Source organism: Maniola hyperantus, chromosome 24 (assembly GCF_902806685.2).
Source record: "Maniola hyperantus chromosome 24, iAphHyp1.2, whole genome shotgun sequence".
NCBI lineage: Eukaryota > Metazoa > Arthropoda > Insecta > Lepidoptera > Nymphalidae > Maniola > Maniola hyperantus.
This window is the reverse complement of record NC_048559.1, coordinates 6657335-6669327: the sequence shown is the minus strand read 5'-3', so window position 1 is coordinate 6669327 and position 11993 is coordinate 6657335. Positions and strand designations below refer to the sequence as shown.

The 11993-nt window shown below is 36.3% G+C and overlaps 1 protein-coding gene across 8 annotated transcripts; it reads right to left on the bottom strand.

Moving 5' to 3' along the window:
• Positions 1 to 317: 317 nt before the first annotated feature.
• LOC138404049 (cytochrome P450 4C1-like) lies at positions 318 to 11838 on the bottom strand. 8 transcript variants are annotated; one of them, XM_069506930.1, is made up of 12 exons: positions 11413 to 11776; positions 9341 to 9405; positions 8957 to 9036; positions 6499 to 6588; positions 5363 to 5473; positions 4728 to 4913; positions 4355 to 4551; positions 3907 to 3976; positions 2725 to 2917; positions 2011 to 2162; positions 1242 to 1421; positions 318 to 568 (listed from the first exon to the last, which is right to left on the bottom strand). In XM_069506930.1, exons 2-12 carry the CDS (start codon positions 9388 to 9390, stop codon positions 405 to 407), a joined length of 1473 nt encoding a protein of 490 aa, XP_069363031.1. In that variant the 5' UTR covers positions 9391 to 9405; positions 11413 to 11776; the 3' UTR covers positions 318 to 404. The 8 variants fall into 8 exon arrangements, with proteins under 8 accessions (XP_069363031.1, XP_069363030.1, XP_069363028.1 ...); XM_069506929.1 differs by lacking the exon at positions 11413 to 11776 and adding an exon at positions 11188 to 11326; XM_069506927.1 differs by lacking the exons at positions 8957 to 9036; positions 9341 to 9405; positions 11413 to 11776 and adding exons at positions 11188 to 11362; positions 11802 to 11838.
• Between the last annotated feature and the right edge of the window lie 155 nt (positions 11839 to 11993).

Sequence of the window (11993 nt, the reverse complement as noted above, 5' to 3'; positions counted from 1 at the left end):
CATTGCAAAAGTTTGTAATGTATCCTATTGTTAATTAAATTATAACCGAAGACCTACGTAATGCTGTATATGCCTATAAGTAATTGATGATTGTTTGTGACCTGTTTTTAATGATTGTGAATGTTGTTACAATTTTATCGTTGGCATATCTAATAAAATAAAATAAAATAAAAATAAAAGACCAAAAACTTAGCGTTATTGTTATACTACCTTTAACACAATCCAATACCAATAACCATTTGCCTCATTTTGTAACAATAACTAATAACTAACAATAAATAACTGATAAACAAATTAATAACTACAAAAAAAGAAAATTTATTCGTTTGGGAATTAATTTAATTTCATTAAGGTACATTAAAAATAAAAATATAATTTAAAGATAAGGTTATGTTATTTTGTAATTACGTTTTATTTTTCCTCATTTCAATAGCTACATGGTGTCCCGATACTGGCCTTAGCAGGACGTCTATCTTACTCGTCATCAACAAATGATTTCCGGACACCCTGTAGCGTCGGAACACGTGAGCCAGGGTGGTCTTCATTGACATCATAGCGTATGTTTTTCCTGAAAATATAAAATACTAGCTGATGCCCGCGACTTCGTACGTGTGGATTTAGGTTTTTCAAAATTCTGTGGGAACTCTTAAATTTTCCGGGATAAAAAGTAGCCTATGTTCTTCCCCGGGTTGCAAGCTACCTCTGTACCACATTTCGTCAAAATCAGTTGAACGGTGAGCCGTGTAAAGCTAGCAGACAGACAGACACACTTTCGCATTTATAATATTATGGATAAAAAATGTATTAAAAAAACCGACTTCTAAAACCACTACAAAGTAAAAAATAACTTTTGTTTCAAGTTTCTACACGTGTAGGCATGTATGTTGAAGTCGGGCGAGCTGGACGCTTTGATTTCTAGTTTCTTTTATGTTCGCCCGACTTCATACATACCATCATCATCATCATCATCATCATCAACCAATAGACGTCCACTGCTGGACATAGGTCTCTTGTAGCGACTTTCACACGCCACGGTCTTGCGCCGCCCGAATCCAGCGACTCCCTGCGACTCGTCTGATGTTGTCCGTCCACCTAGTGGGGGGTCTTCCTACACTGCGTCTTCCGGTGAGAGATCGCCATTGTCTCCAGGAGAGACAGACAGACATGCACATTTAAAATATTAAGTAGTACCTATGGATTTGTCCAAGCCAAGGTCAATATTAGTACCTATCTTTACACACCTATACAGATTCTTCTTCCCATACCAAAGCCAGCAAACGCAGTGGGACATTTAGGCAACGTTTCAGAGTCCAGCCAGCGTTCTGGTCTGAACTCCTCAACATCTGGACCCCACATGGGGTGTCTGTGGACTCCGTAGGCTGACAGGAAACAAGTTCGACCTTTCGAGAGAGTACAATTACCTGTCAAAAAAACAGTCAATATTAATTAAACAAATCTAAACCGCGAATTGAAAATTGCGGTTAAAAGTTTAAGGGATGATCTATGTCAGCACGTGGCGGATGCGGGCCGTGCCACGTGGTACTAAATTACTACAATTTATTATACAGGGTGTAACCAGAATGCTAGCAAAACATAGCGTTATTGTTATAGTACTACCTAAACACAATCTAATACCAATAACCATTTGCTTCATTTTGTAGTTTTAGTGATTTAGTATTTTTCAAACCCGCAATGTATAGCGTGCAAAACTCGGGTCAATACCCCTCTTACGACACGGCATCGACTCCGAGTGACCTACTAACCGCTAACGTAACGTTCGTTGACCTCTGGCGTCAGTCAGAAGTTTTATTAATAATTGCATTTTTTTATTTTTTTATTTGACAACTTAAAACTATATTACAGGCTAACCTAATGCGATAGCTAAGTTAACTTAAATTATTTACATCTACTTATTATTACATACTTTTTACTATGTACAAACTGACTTAAACTTAAATAACCTACTTTATTTAAAACTTAACGTAAACTTTACAAAATGATAATACTTACGTAGTTTGACGTCTTGATCGAGGTATCTCATAATAAAGGGCACGAGGGGATAAATGCGCATGGTTTCTTTCAACACAGCCTCCAGGTACACCAGCTGTGACAGATCTTGCTTCGTGACGTCCCTGTCATCGTCACCGAAAATGTTGAGCAACCTGGAACGCATCAACTTCAATTAATTAATACCTACTTTATTTGTTATGCAAGGCTGCAAAGTTGTTATTTTGTCGCGAGAGTTTGTATTGAATTCCGAGCCAGGCGAGTGGTTCAAAAAATAGAATCCTGAGCGTAGCTAGGAATTCGAAGGATCGAGCGCAAATAAATTTGTAGCCTTGCGAAACACAAATAATTTTCATCTCACTACAGCTAGGAAAACGCTAGATGCTTGATATAAGAGGCGCCAGTACCGTGAAGGTTTCAATAAGAAGTTTAAGTCAAACCGAGAAGGAGACCGTTCTGATTCAAGAAAATTCTTTAGGTACCAGAATAAAACTTTTCTTCATCTCACTAGTTCGGAAAGGATTCTTTTGCCCTTTGAAATCTGCGCGGAAAATGGTAATTTTGCTCGCTAGCGTGTAAAGTACGAGTTGAAATTCGAACGTCACGGTATCTACCTACTTGACTTCGATAAATTTCCAGACAGACGCGTTGCTTTTTAAATGGGGCCGCAAAAGTTGAGAGGATATAAAGAGAATCTCTTATCCACAAACCACTTACTCTATAAAAACCTTCTCCTGCACCTCAGGGTAGGATCCAACCAACAGCATGGTGTACATGAGCACACTTGCTGTGGTGTCATGAGCACCGAACAACATGTTGTCGACATGCGCCCTGATCTCCCGGTCATTTAAAACGCCTTTTTCTATTGCTAGTTCAAGGAGAAGGTCCATGAGGGGTCGAAATTTTGGACCTGAAATTGTTTGGAACTTTTTACAACTAGGCTTGGCTTTTGCTTGATCGCTATTTCAGCTGATGTTAAATTATAATTCTAAGTTATAATATTATATTTTTTAAGGTTTTAGTTTTAGTTTAAATTGTTAAATAAAATCATATATTCATAGAAATACCAGTATATAGTACAAATAGGTAGACGATTAGCACCTATATCGCTTCGTTGGACGCAACTTGCGTACAAATTGACGATTGTTTCGTCAAACTTGACATTGCGTCCATATCGAGGACATGTACGGTTGAATAAATTCTAAGGTGAAACACACTTGCCTAGAGGATGCACATATTATTTTTATGGAAAGCGGCGGAAAAAACCGAAATGGCATTCAAATACCTACGTGTCTGTGGAATTTCGAAGTACATACTTGCTGATGAACACATTACTAATTTCTGGTGGGAGACTTCGGCCGGAGCTAGTTAACACCCTAGCGGCCAAGCCGCAGATTAGAGAAGAGGCAAAGCCGTGCCGCCAGGCGATTTAGCTTTCCAGTACGATGCCGTGTAGAAACCTAAGGCGTATGGGTTTAATTAAAACTACCATACCCCGCCCGGTTAGCCCACTTCCATCTTAGACTGCATCATCACTTACCACCAGGTGAGATTGCAGTCAAGAGCTAACTTGTATTCTAACTATGAAAACCTATTATTAGCTTCTAGTTACTTAATTTTATGATTGTTAAGATCAATTTAAGCTGTTGGTTTTCCAAATAAAATAAAATAAATATAAAAATAATGGTGGATGGTAGGATTATGTATTTTGGACTAGGTAAGTATAACATGGACATAATTTCATGGTGGTTTGATCGAAAACTGGAGATAAAGTATTAATTTGTTACACTTTTGGTAGCTAAACTTTAAAAAGTTTTATAGGATCTAGTGTATAATTGTATGAGAAACCTATCGAGCAAGCATCGCTTAGCAAGCTTAAATATTGTTTATTTGTTTTACCTTTTGTCGTGTCTTCGGTTTCCTTGTAAAGTTTATCATTCAAATATTCTGATTTTCTCTTTTTAAGGACCTGTGAATTTTATTAATGATTACAAAAATTGTTGATGCGAACAAGTTTATAATAATAGTCCTACAGATCTGCATATAAAAACTTTATACCTACTTTTCAAAAACGTAAAGTTATTGAAAAATCTTATTTGTAGACTAGCGCTTGACTGCAATCAGATAATCTAAATATATAAAAGGAAAAGGTGACTGATTGACTGACTGACTGACTGACGGATCGGGCTGAAATTTTGCATGCAGATACTTAGTTATTATGACGTAGGCATCCGCTAAGAAAGGATTTTTGAAAATTTAATACCTAAGGGGGTGAAATAGGGGTTTGAAATTTGTGTAGTCCACGCGGGCGAAGTCGCGAGCATAAGCTAGCGGTTATAATACTTACAGTATTTGACATGTTGTGTAAGATCTTCAGACACTTGTCCTGCTTCCTCTTCAAGGAAGACCAGTTGAACACCACATCACTGTGCAGCCAGGGCTTCTGGAACCTCTCTGTTGCGTATTTGAATATATTCTCTATAGCATGAACGTATTCGCTGTTGAGCAAGCTCTCGTCACTGAAGTCTACTGCCATCATAGTTACTGAAAATAAAATGGAATAATCTTCTAAATATAAAGTAAAATATTCTTTACTAGCTGATGCCCACGACTTCGTATGCGTGGATTTAGGTTTTTGAAAATCGCATTTATAATATTACTATGGATTGTACACCAAAACATTCATTTTTATATGTAGAAAAAAAAGAAAGAATACATACGGCATGTAGTTTCCAGAGCACTAGGCAGGGTATAAGTAAATTGGTCGAACGGTCCTTTGTCGACTTCCACTTCTAGATCCTTGACTAGACGACGAGCTTGTTTGTTGAAAATATCTATAAACCCATTCAAAATGGACTGATTGAATGCTGGGTTCAGAAGCTTCCGATGTACTTTCCATATTGGTACTGAAAGAAAATACAATTGTTATTTTTAGGGTTCCTAGGTGTACTTCCGAAAAGCCCGTACCGCCAATAAATTTGAAATGTGGTATAGTAATGTATTTTGACCTTCTCATCACAAATTTAGTGTACCAATCCGCACATGGCCAGCGAGTCTACCAATCCGCACATGGCCAGCGTGGTAGACTATGGCCAAAGTATCATGGAATTATATTAACTCTTGTAAGTACATACATAATATATTCGGTAATAAATTTTTTTTTTTTTTTAATTTTTAGTGTAGGTATGTGGCTAGGTATTGAAGTCGGTTTTTATTTTTTTTGTAATTTTTTTTAACATAATTAATTATTAACGTCACGCCTGTACGGAAAGCGATTAAGAATTATTATTATATTGAGAACCCTGTTGAGAACTTCCCCCTTTTTGGTAGTCGAATAAAAAAAAATTTTACTCACCGTCACTAGTTAATAAAGCTTCCTCAAGCCACGGTTTTATGAATTTGTAAAATAAATCCTTTTGTAAACATGTGTTCGCGATTTTCAAACAGTCGTCTGGGTCTGTGACAACTAGAAAAGTGTAAGATTTTATTATTTAGGTAATAGAAGATGCACCTCTAACTTTTCGGAGTAATGTGCGTCTAGCAATAGGATATTGGACTGTAGAGATAAAATGATGTGATTTCTGTTTGGCGCTAGTTTATTTAGTTTAGTTTAGCGCGTTATTTTAAACATAATTAATTATTAACGTCACGCTGTACCGAAGGTAATTAATGACGTCACAAGGCGTTTTAACAACAAATATTTTCAGTTTTTAACGTAAAAATAGCGTAATATCTGCGGGAAAATATTTTTTATGTTAAAAAATTGAAAAATATTTGTTGTTTACGCCTTGGAACGCCATTTATCGCTTTCCGTACAGCGTGTACTTAATCTAAAATCATATTTTTTATATTATTCTCTTTAATAATGAATTCTAGCCCCATAAACTAGGTACCGCTATACAAAAAAATCACATCATTTTAATACTACAGTCCAAGACCCCATTTAATTAATAAGAATTGGTTTTTAACGGTAATGGCAAATATCGTGACGAAACCTATATGCTTGAGAGTTCTTCATAATGCTCTGAAAGGTATGTGAAGTCTGCCAATCCGCACTTGACCAGCGTGGTCGACAATGGCCAAACTCTTCTCATTCTGAGAGAGGACCAGTGCTCAGTAGTGATCCAAGGATTATTATTATTATTATTATTTATTTATTTATTATTTAATTAGAACGGCCATAAAGCCAATTACACTAATTAAACTACGAGTACAAACTAACATAAACCTACTTACAAAAATTGTTAAAATTATAAATTTTAAAAAGCAAAATTATAAATTTTCACAAAAGTGCAAGATCTGACCCATGAGGTCAGCCCATTTGTCAGCAAATATGTCACAGCGAGGGGACTCCTTCAGCAGCGCGTTGAGCGCAGCCAAAGTGCGCGGTATGGGTGACCTGGAGCGCGCTACCGTGCGACAAAACGGACTTACGAAAAATTTGGACGGTGGCGGAGATAGTGATCGTGATGATGACGATGGATTACTCACAGTAAACTGTTCTGGGTCCCATATAAGCGGATATAACTCCGCCGGCGTTCAGGCTATTATAGCACAGCTCTTTTGCGGCATTCCATAGTTCTGCAAGGAAAAGTGCAAGTTATTCTTGCATCATCACACAATTTATTCACAATAGGTTATTTCACACCAAGCGAGAAAAAATCTAAAAATATATAAACAAGATAGTATTAGCAATAAGCAATCGAAAAACGTTACTTTAAGTTTATAAAATTGTATAATGAATTTTATAATTCATTTTAAAGATTATATTGTATCGTTGTAACTAGGTCACACCCATCGTTACAATAAACATTATTTTAATTTTTATTGAAAATGTTACAATAAAAGTAAAAGGTAGCTTTATCTAATTACCAACTGCATAAATAATGCCCGCGTGGAATAGTGTCAAGAATTTTGAAACCCCAATAACTCAACGGTTATAGGAGCGGACTGAATTCCGAAAGGTCGGTGGTTCAAATCCCACCCGTTGCACTATTGTCGTACCTACTCCTAGCACAAGCTATGCTTAGTTGGAGGTGAAATCGGAATACCGACTTCCAAAACCACTACAAAGTAAAATAATTTTTTTTTTGCAAAAAAAATAAAAACCGACTTCGATACACAAACACTAAAAATTGAAAACTAATTTAATTTATTACCGAATATATTATGTATACAAGAGTTAATATAGTTCCATAATAATACTTTTTGGTGCCGGTGCCAATTAGCTTTAGCTGCGCCAATCGTCTAGACTTCATATTTTTATGAGACTCCACAATGGCACCTCATTAAATTATTTTCAATTTTTAGTGTTTGTGTATCGAAGTCGGTTTTTATTTTTTTGTAAAAAAAAATTATTTCACAATTTTTAGTGGCCCCATGGAATTATGCTATGACTGGTTAAAAATCCACTGTTTACTAAGCTATTACACTGATCGCGAGCAATTTACTCTTATCCGTTGAGGAGTTCCAGTATCTATCTTCGAAGATGTTCATCAGATCTTCACCAAATTTAAATGGGACCAACTTTGAAGTATACCCTTTCAAACAAAAGAAGAATTTTCAAAATCGGTCCAGGCGTCTTCGAGTAATCGGGGAACACACATAAAAAAAAAAAAAAAGATTCCGACGAATTGAGAACCTCCTCCTTTTTTTGAAGTCGGTTAAAAAAAATTATTTCTACACGTGTATGGTATGAAGTCGGGCGAGCATAATAAATAAACGAAACTAGAAATCGTGAAGCTCGCCCGACTTCAACACGATGTTTTCCTTCACCGTTAAGGCGAGTCACCGAGGCGGGCAGCGCGGCTTTGAAGTAAACCGCTTGGCAACGTTCAAATTCTGTTTCAAACGTTAAATTTGAATTTAATAAATTATAGAAGTCCTGTTGAAAACCAAAATTTAGCAGGTTCTCTGTAGTACTTAAAGACAAATATTTCCATATAAAAATTATTTGGCAAGTCAGAAATTTTAGTATTAAATAATTCGTTTTAGACTTTTATTTCGGCTTATTTCAAGATTTTATTTGATCGAGTGAAGTACTTCGTATTGTGTATCAAAGTAGCACATTCTTTAGACAATGTCTTTAGGTATATTGTATATTTTTAGCAAGGCCATTATTTAATAGTAAATACCTAAAACATTTGATCTAGCAAACCAGTTTTTTCCGCTTAGCCTCGGTGACTCGCCTTAAAAATGAGTGATATTTAATTTCTTAAAACGCACATAATTTTGAAAAGTCAATGGGGACCCCCGACCTACCGAATAGGAGGCGGATGTTGTAACCACTAGGCTATCACGGCTTTTTATTTTTTACTAGCTGATACCCGGGAATTAGGTTTTTTAAAAATCTCGTGGAAACTCTTGGATTTTCCGGGATAAAAAGTAGCCTCAGGTCTTTACATACTCTATACCCAAATCACGTCAATCCGTTGCACCGTTGCGACGTGATTGAAGGACAAACCAACAAACAAACACACTTTCGCATTTATAATAAGGGTACCTACTGATCATATTAGGATATCATATTATATTTTCGGGATTACAAGCTTTACTTTGCAGTTGGAGACAATTTTAAGTAACAAAATAATTGTACGTGACAGGTCGAGACGGCAATCGGAGTATGAGGCGGGTGCGGGTGTGTGGGGCGTTCCCTCCCCGATTGCCATATCGACCTGTCGCGGATTATATGGTGCGTGGATCTGACTCGCAATTGGCTATTTTTTTATGTCGTTTATTAATTACTAACTGCACCGGCGAACTTCGTACCGCCTCACAATCCCTTATTTTTCAGGATTTTTTTTAAATTTTTCTCTCCGTTGTAACCATCCCCGTACTTCAAGGAATATTATGAAAAAAGAATTAGCGAAATCGGTTCAGCTGTTCTCGAGATTTGCGATCAGCAACACATTCAGCGATTCATTTTTATATATAGAGATCAAATTCTTACGTGAACTGTTTCCAAGTAAAAGGTGTACATGTCCAATCAGAGGCAAAGCGCCCGGGAGAGGTGGGGGCTCATCTTTATTCCTGTTTCTCCGTCGCCACGCCAATATACCGCACGACAGAAATACTAGTATAAGAGCCACCGACAACATTGGAGATCAGTTGAAAAATGTTCTTTAAAATCGGTATTCAAGCATATTTATTCTGCGATTTTTATCTTCATAAATCATAACACGTAAAGAGTGGTTTATATTAAATTAGCGAGGGCGAAGACGTTGCATTCATAAAAAAGTGCGTGCACATATAAATCCTATCTCTGTATCTGGGAAATCTGTGCATTTACTTTTGTATGTTTTTGTAAATTAAAAAAAAAGTCAGAAAAAATTACCATTTTTCAGCTCTTGCTTCCGTAGGTAGGTCCTTACATATCAATGCCATCGCGCTGCATAGGTACTTGAAAAGTGAAAAAAAAATTGTAGGTACTAAGTATTACAAGACGGGTAACTTTATATACTATATCTGCGGAAAGAAGTTAGTAAGTATAGCTCTCTGTCTCTCTCTCTGTTACGTGATCCCATACAAATTATAGAGACAAAGGTCTCACAAAGTCACCAACCCCTACTGTTACTAAGACTCTGTGAAGTGAAACAATAAAATTTTTACCGAAATATATTATGTAAAAAATCGGTACCTATTAAATTAAAAATTGCAAAATAAATTGGAATATAATGGGGGTTGTCTCTAAATAAGGGAATCATAAAAAACGCAAGTCGGAGAAAAGCTCGCATCAAAACTAATTTTCAAAACTTAAAAAGTCTAGTACTGTGCGGATGCGAGAATTACGGCAGCATAGTAAAGAAAAAACGGCGTAAAGCAAAGGTACATAACATTATTACGAAACACTTGTTATGATTTTATTCCGTTTTCTCGGAAAATCGATTGTTTTCTAACTCTCCGCCTTTCCATATTCCATGTAAACTGCGTCTTATGTGTTATAAAGCTGGTGTTATTGAAGGACAAAATAAGTATAATTCATCCGTAAACTATAAAAATTTAAAACAAGATGATCAAAAACCACGGAACAGAAAAAACAAAAACGCACTTATGTCAAAGGCCCCGTCCTAACGACCTTTATAATGTTTTGTAATTTTGTATATCCGCGTTTTTTGTATTTTTGTTTTTTCCGCAATTTCAAAGTCAAAATTCATTAATTGTCAAAACATTGAAAAAAATATTAATTTTAAAGTTACAAACCTCGAAATATTCCTATTTTAACACTAAATTTATGACAAATTTGGGCGTAAATAAATAAGATTAGGAGTGAGAGAATTCTTAAACAATTTAGCTTTAGACATAGTTTATTTATTTATAAGTTGAAATATCAAATTTACTTTGCAAACATATACCTATTTACCATTTTTTTTTCAGAAAAATACCTTTTCATAAACCCTTTTCGCGCGCTTGATTTCGGTGAAAATCATCGTGCCTCTCATCTTTCTCATACGTCAGGTGAAAAGCAAACAGGTTACCCACGTGCACCGACAATAATTTTGGTAGAGCATACTGCGTCACATTAAGGGACAAATAGGGGATGACAGTTGTATGAAAATTTTACATTTTTCATGTAAATACAATGAAAATTGGTTAAGCTGTCGTTTTACGACTTTTGGGAATCACTACCCATCACTACACCTATTCACTACCCCTATTATAAATGCGAAAGTGTGTTAGTTTGTTGGTTTGTCCTTCAATCACGTCGCAATGGAGCAACGGATCGACGTGTTTTTTTGCATAGGTATAGTTTAAGTCCTGGAGAGTGACATAGGCTACTTTTTGATCCCGGAAAATCAAAGAGTTCCCACAGGATTTTTAAAAACCTAAATCCACGCTTACGAAGTCTCGGGCGTCAGCTAGTCCATACTAATATTATAAATGCGAAAGTGTGTCTGTCTGTTTGTCTGTCTGTCTGCTAGCTTTCCACGGCTCAACCGTTCAACCGATTTTGACGAAATTTGGTACAGAGGTAGCTTGCAACCCGGGGAAGGCTACTTTTTTCCCGGAAAATTTAAGTGTTCCCACAGGATTTTTAAAAATAAAAATCCACGCGTACGAAGTCGCGGGCATCAGCTTGTATTATATATGCGAAAGTATTATTGTGTGTTGGTTTATGTTTCGTCGTTGACATAGCCGGCCTTGAAGTAGACTTTTGAAATTGCCTTTCTTGTAGGGACTTACTCAAACTGTCTCCAATTAAAAGATGGGCATGTCCAATCAGTGGTAAAGCGCCCGATAACGCCGGTGGCTCTTCTTTACCACTATTTCTTCGAGAGGATGCCAACGCCAGTAACACGAGTACCAGTAGTATCAGCTCCACCGTCAACATTATCAGCCAGCCGCAGCGTAAGTCTGTCTATTTGAAAGCGCTTACTTCAAAAACTACACACATAAACACTTACTTACCTACATACAAGTATTCTTTTTTTTTGAACTGTCCGAAACTTCTGGCTCCACGGAAGACCAGCGCTGAGCCTATGTTCTCACCACAGCATTTAAATATTTCTGATTAGACAGTAGAGATAGCGATACAGCAGTTTGACGTCACACCTACTAATGCCATAGTAGCTTCGTGCGGTTTCATACAAATTTTCGTTTTGCGAGAAAGGGATAGAAGACCCTCGTACTCCAAAATTAAAATGCCTGTAGCTTTGTAAATCTGTGTTGGATTTTAATATTTTTTCAGTGTACGTCATTATTTTTATCCTAGTTTATAATAAAGTAATAATATTTATCATATTCAAAAGTAGGCAAATACCCAATTGTTGTCTTTTTGTAAATGTTTAGGTGCTTACCTTCACTGAGTCCGCAAACAGGGTCAACTTTAAAATAAATGACTGTGAAGTTAGAAAAACATTTTATTTTTATAATAGCATTAAAATTAATAATTATCATAACCCAGGCATGCAAAACTGCATGCAAAATTAATAAGTACATGTTAATTGTTGGTAGGTATAGAATATCTTGAAAAACATCGTATGTTTATT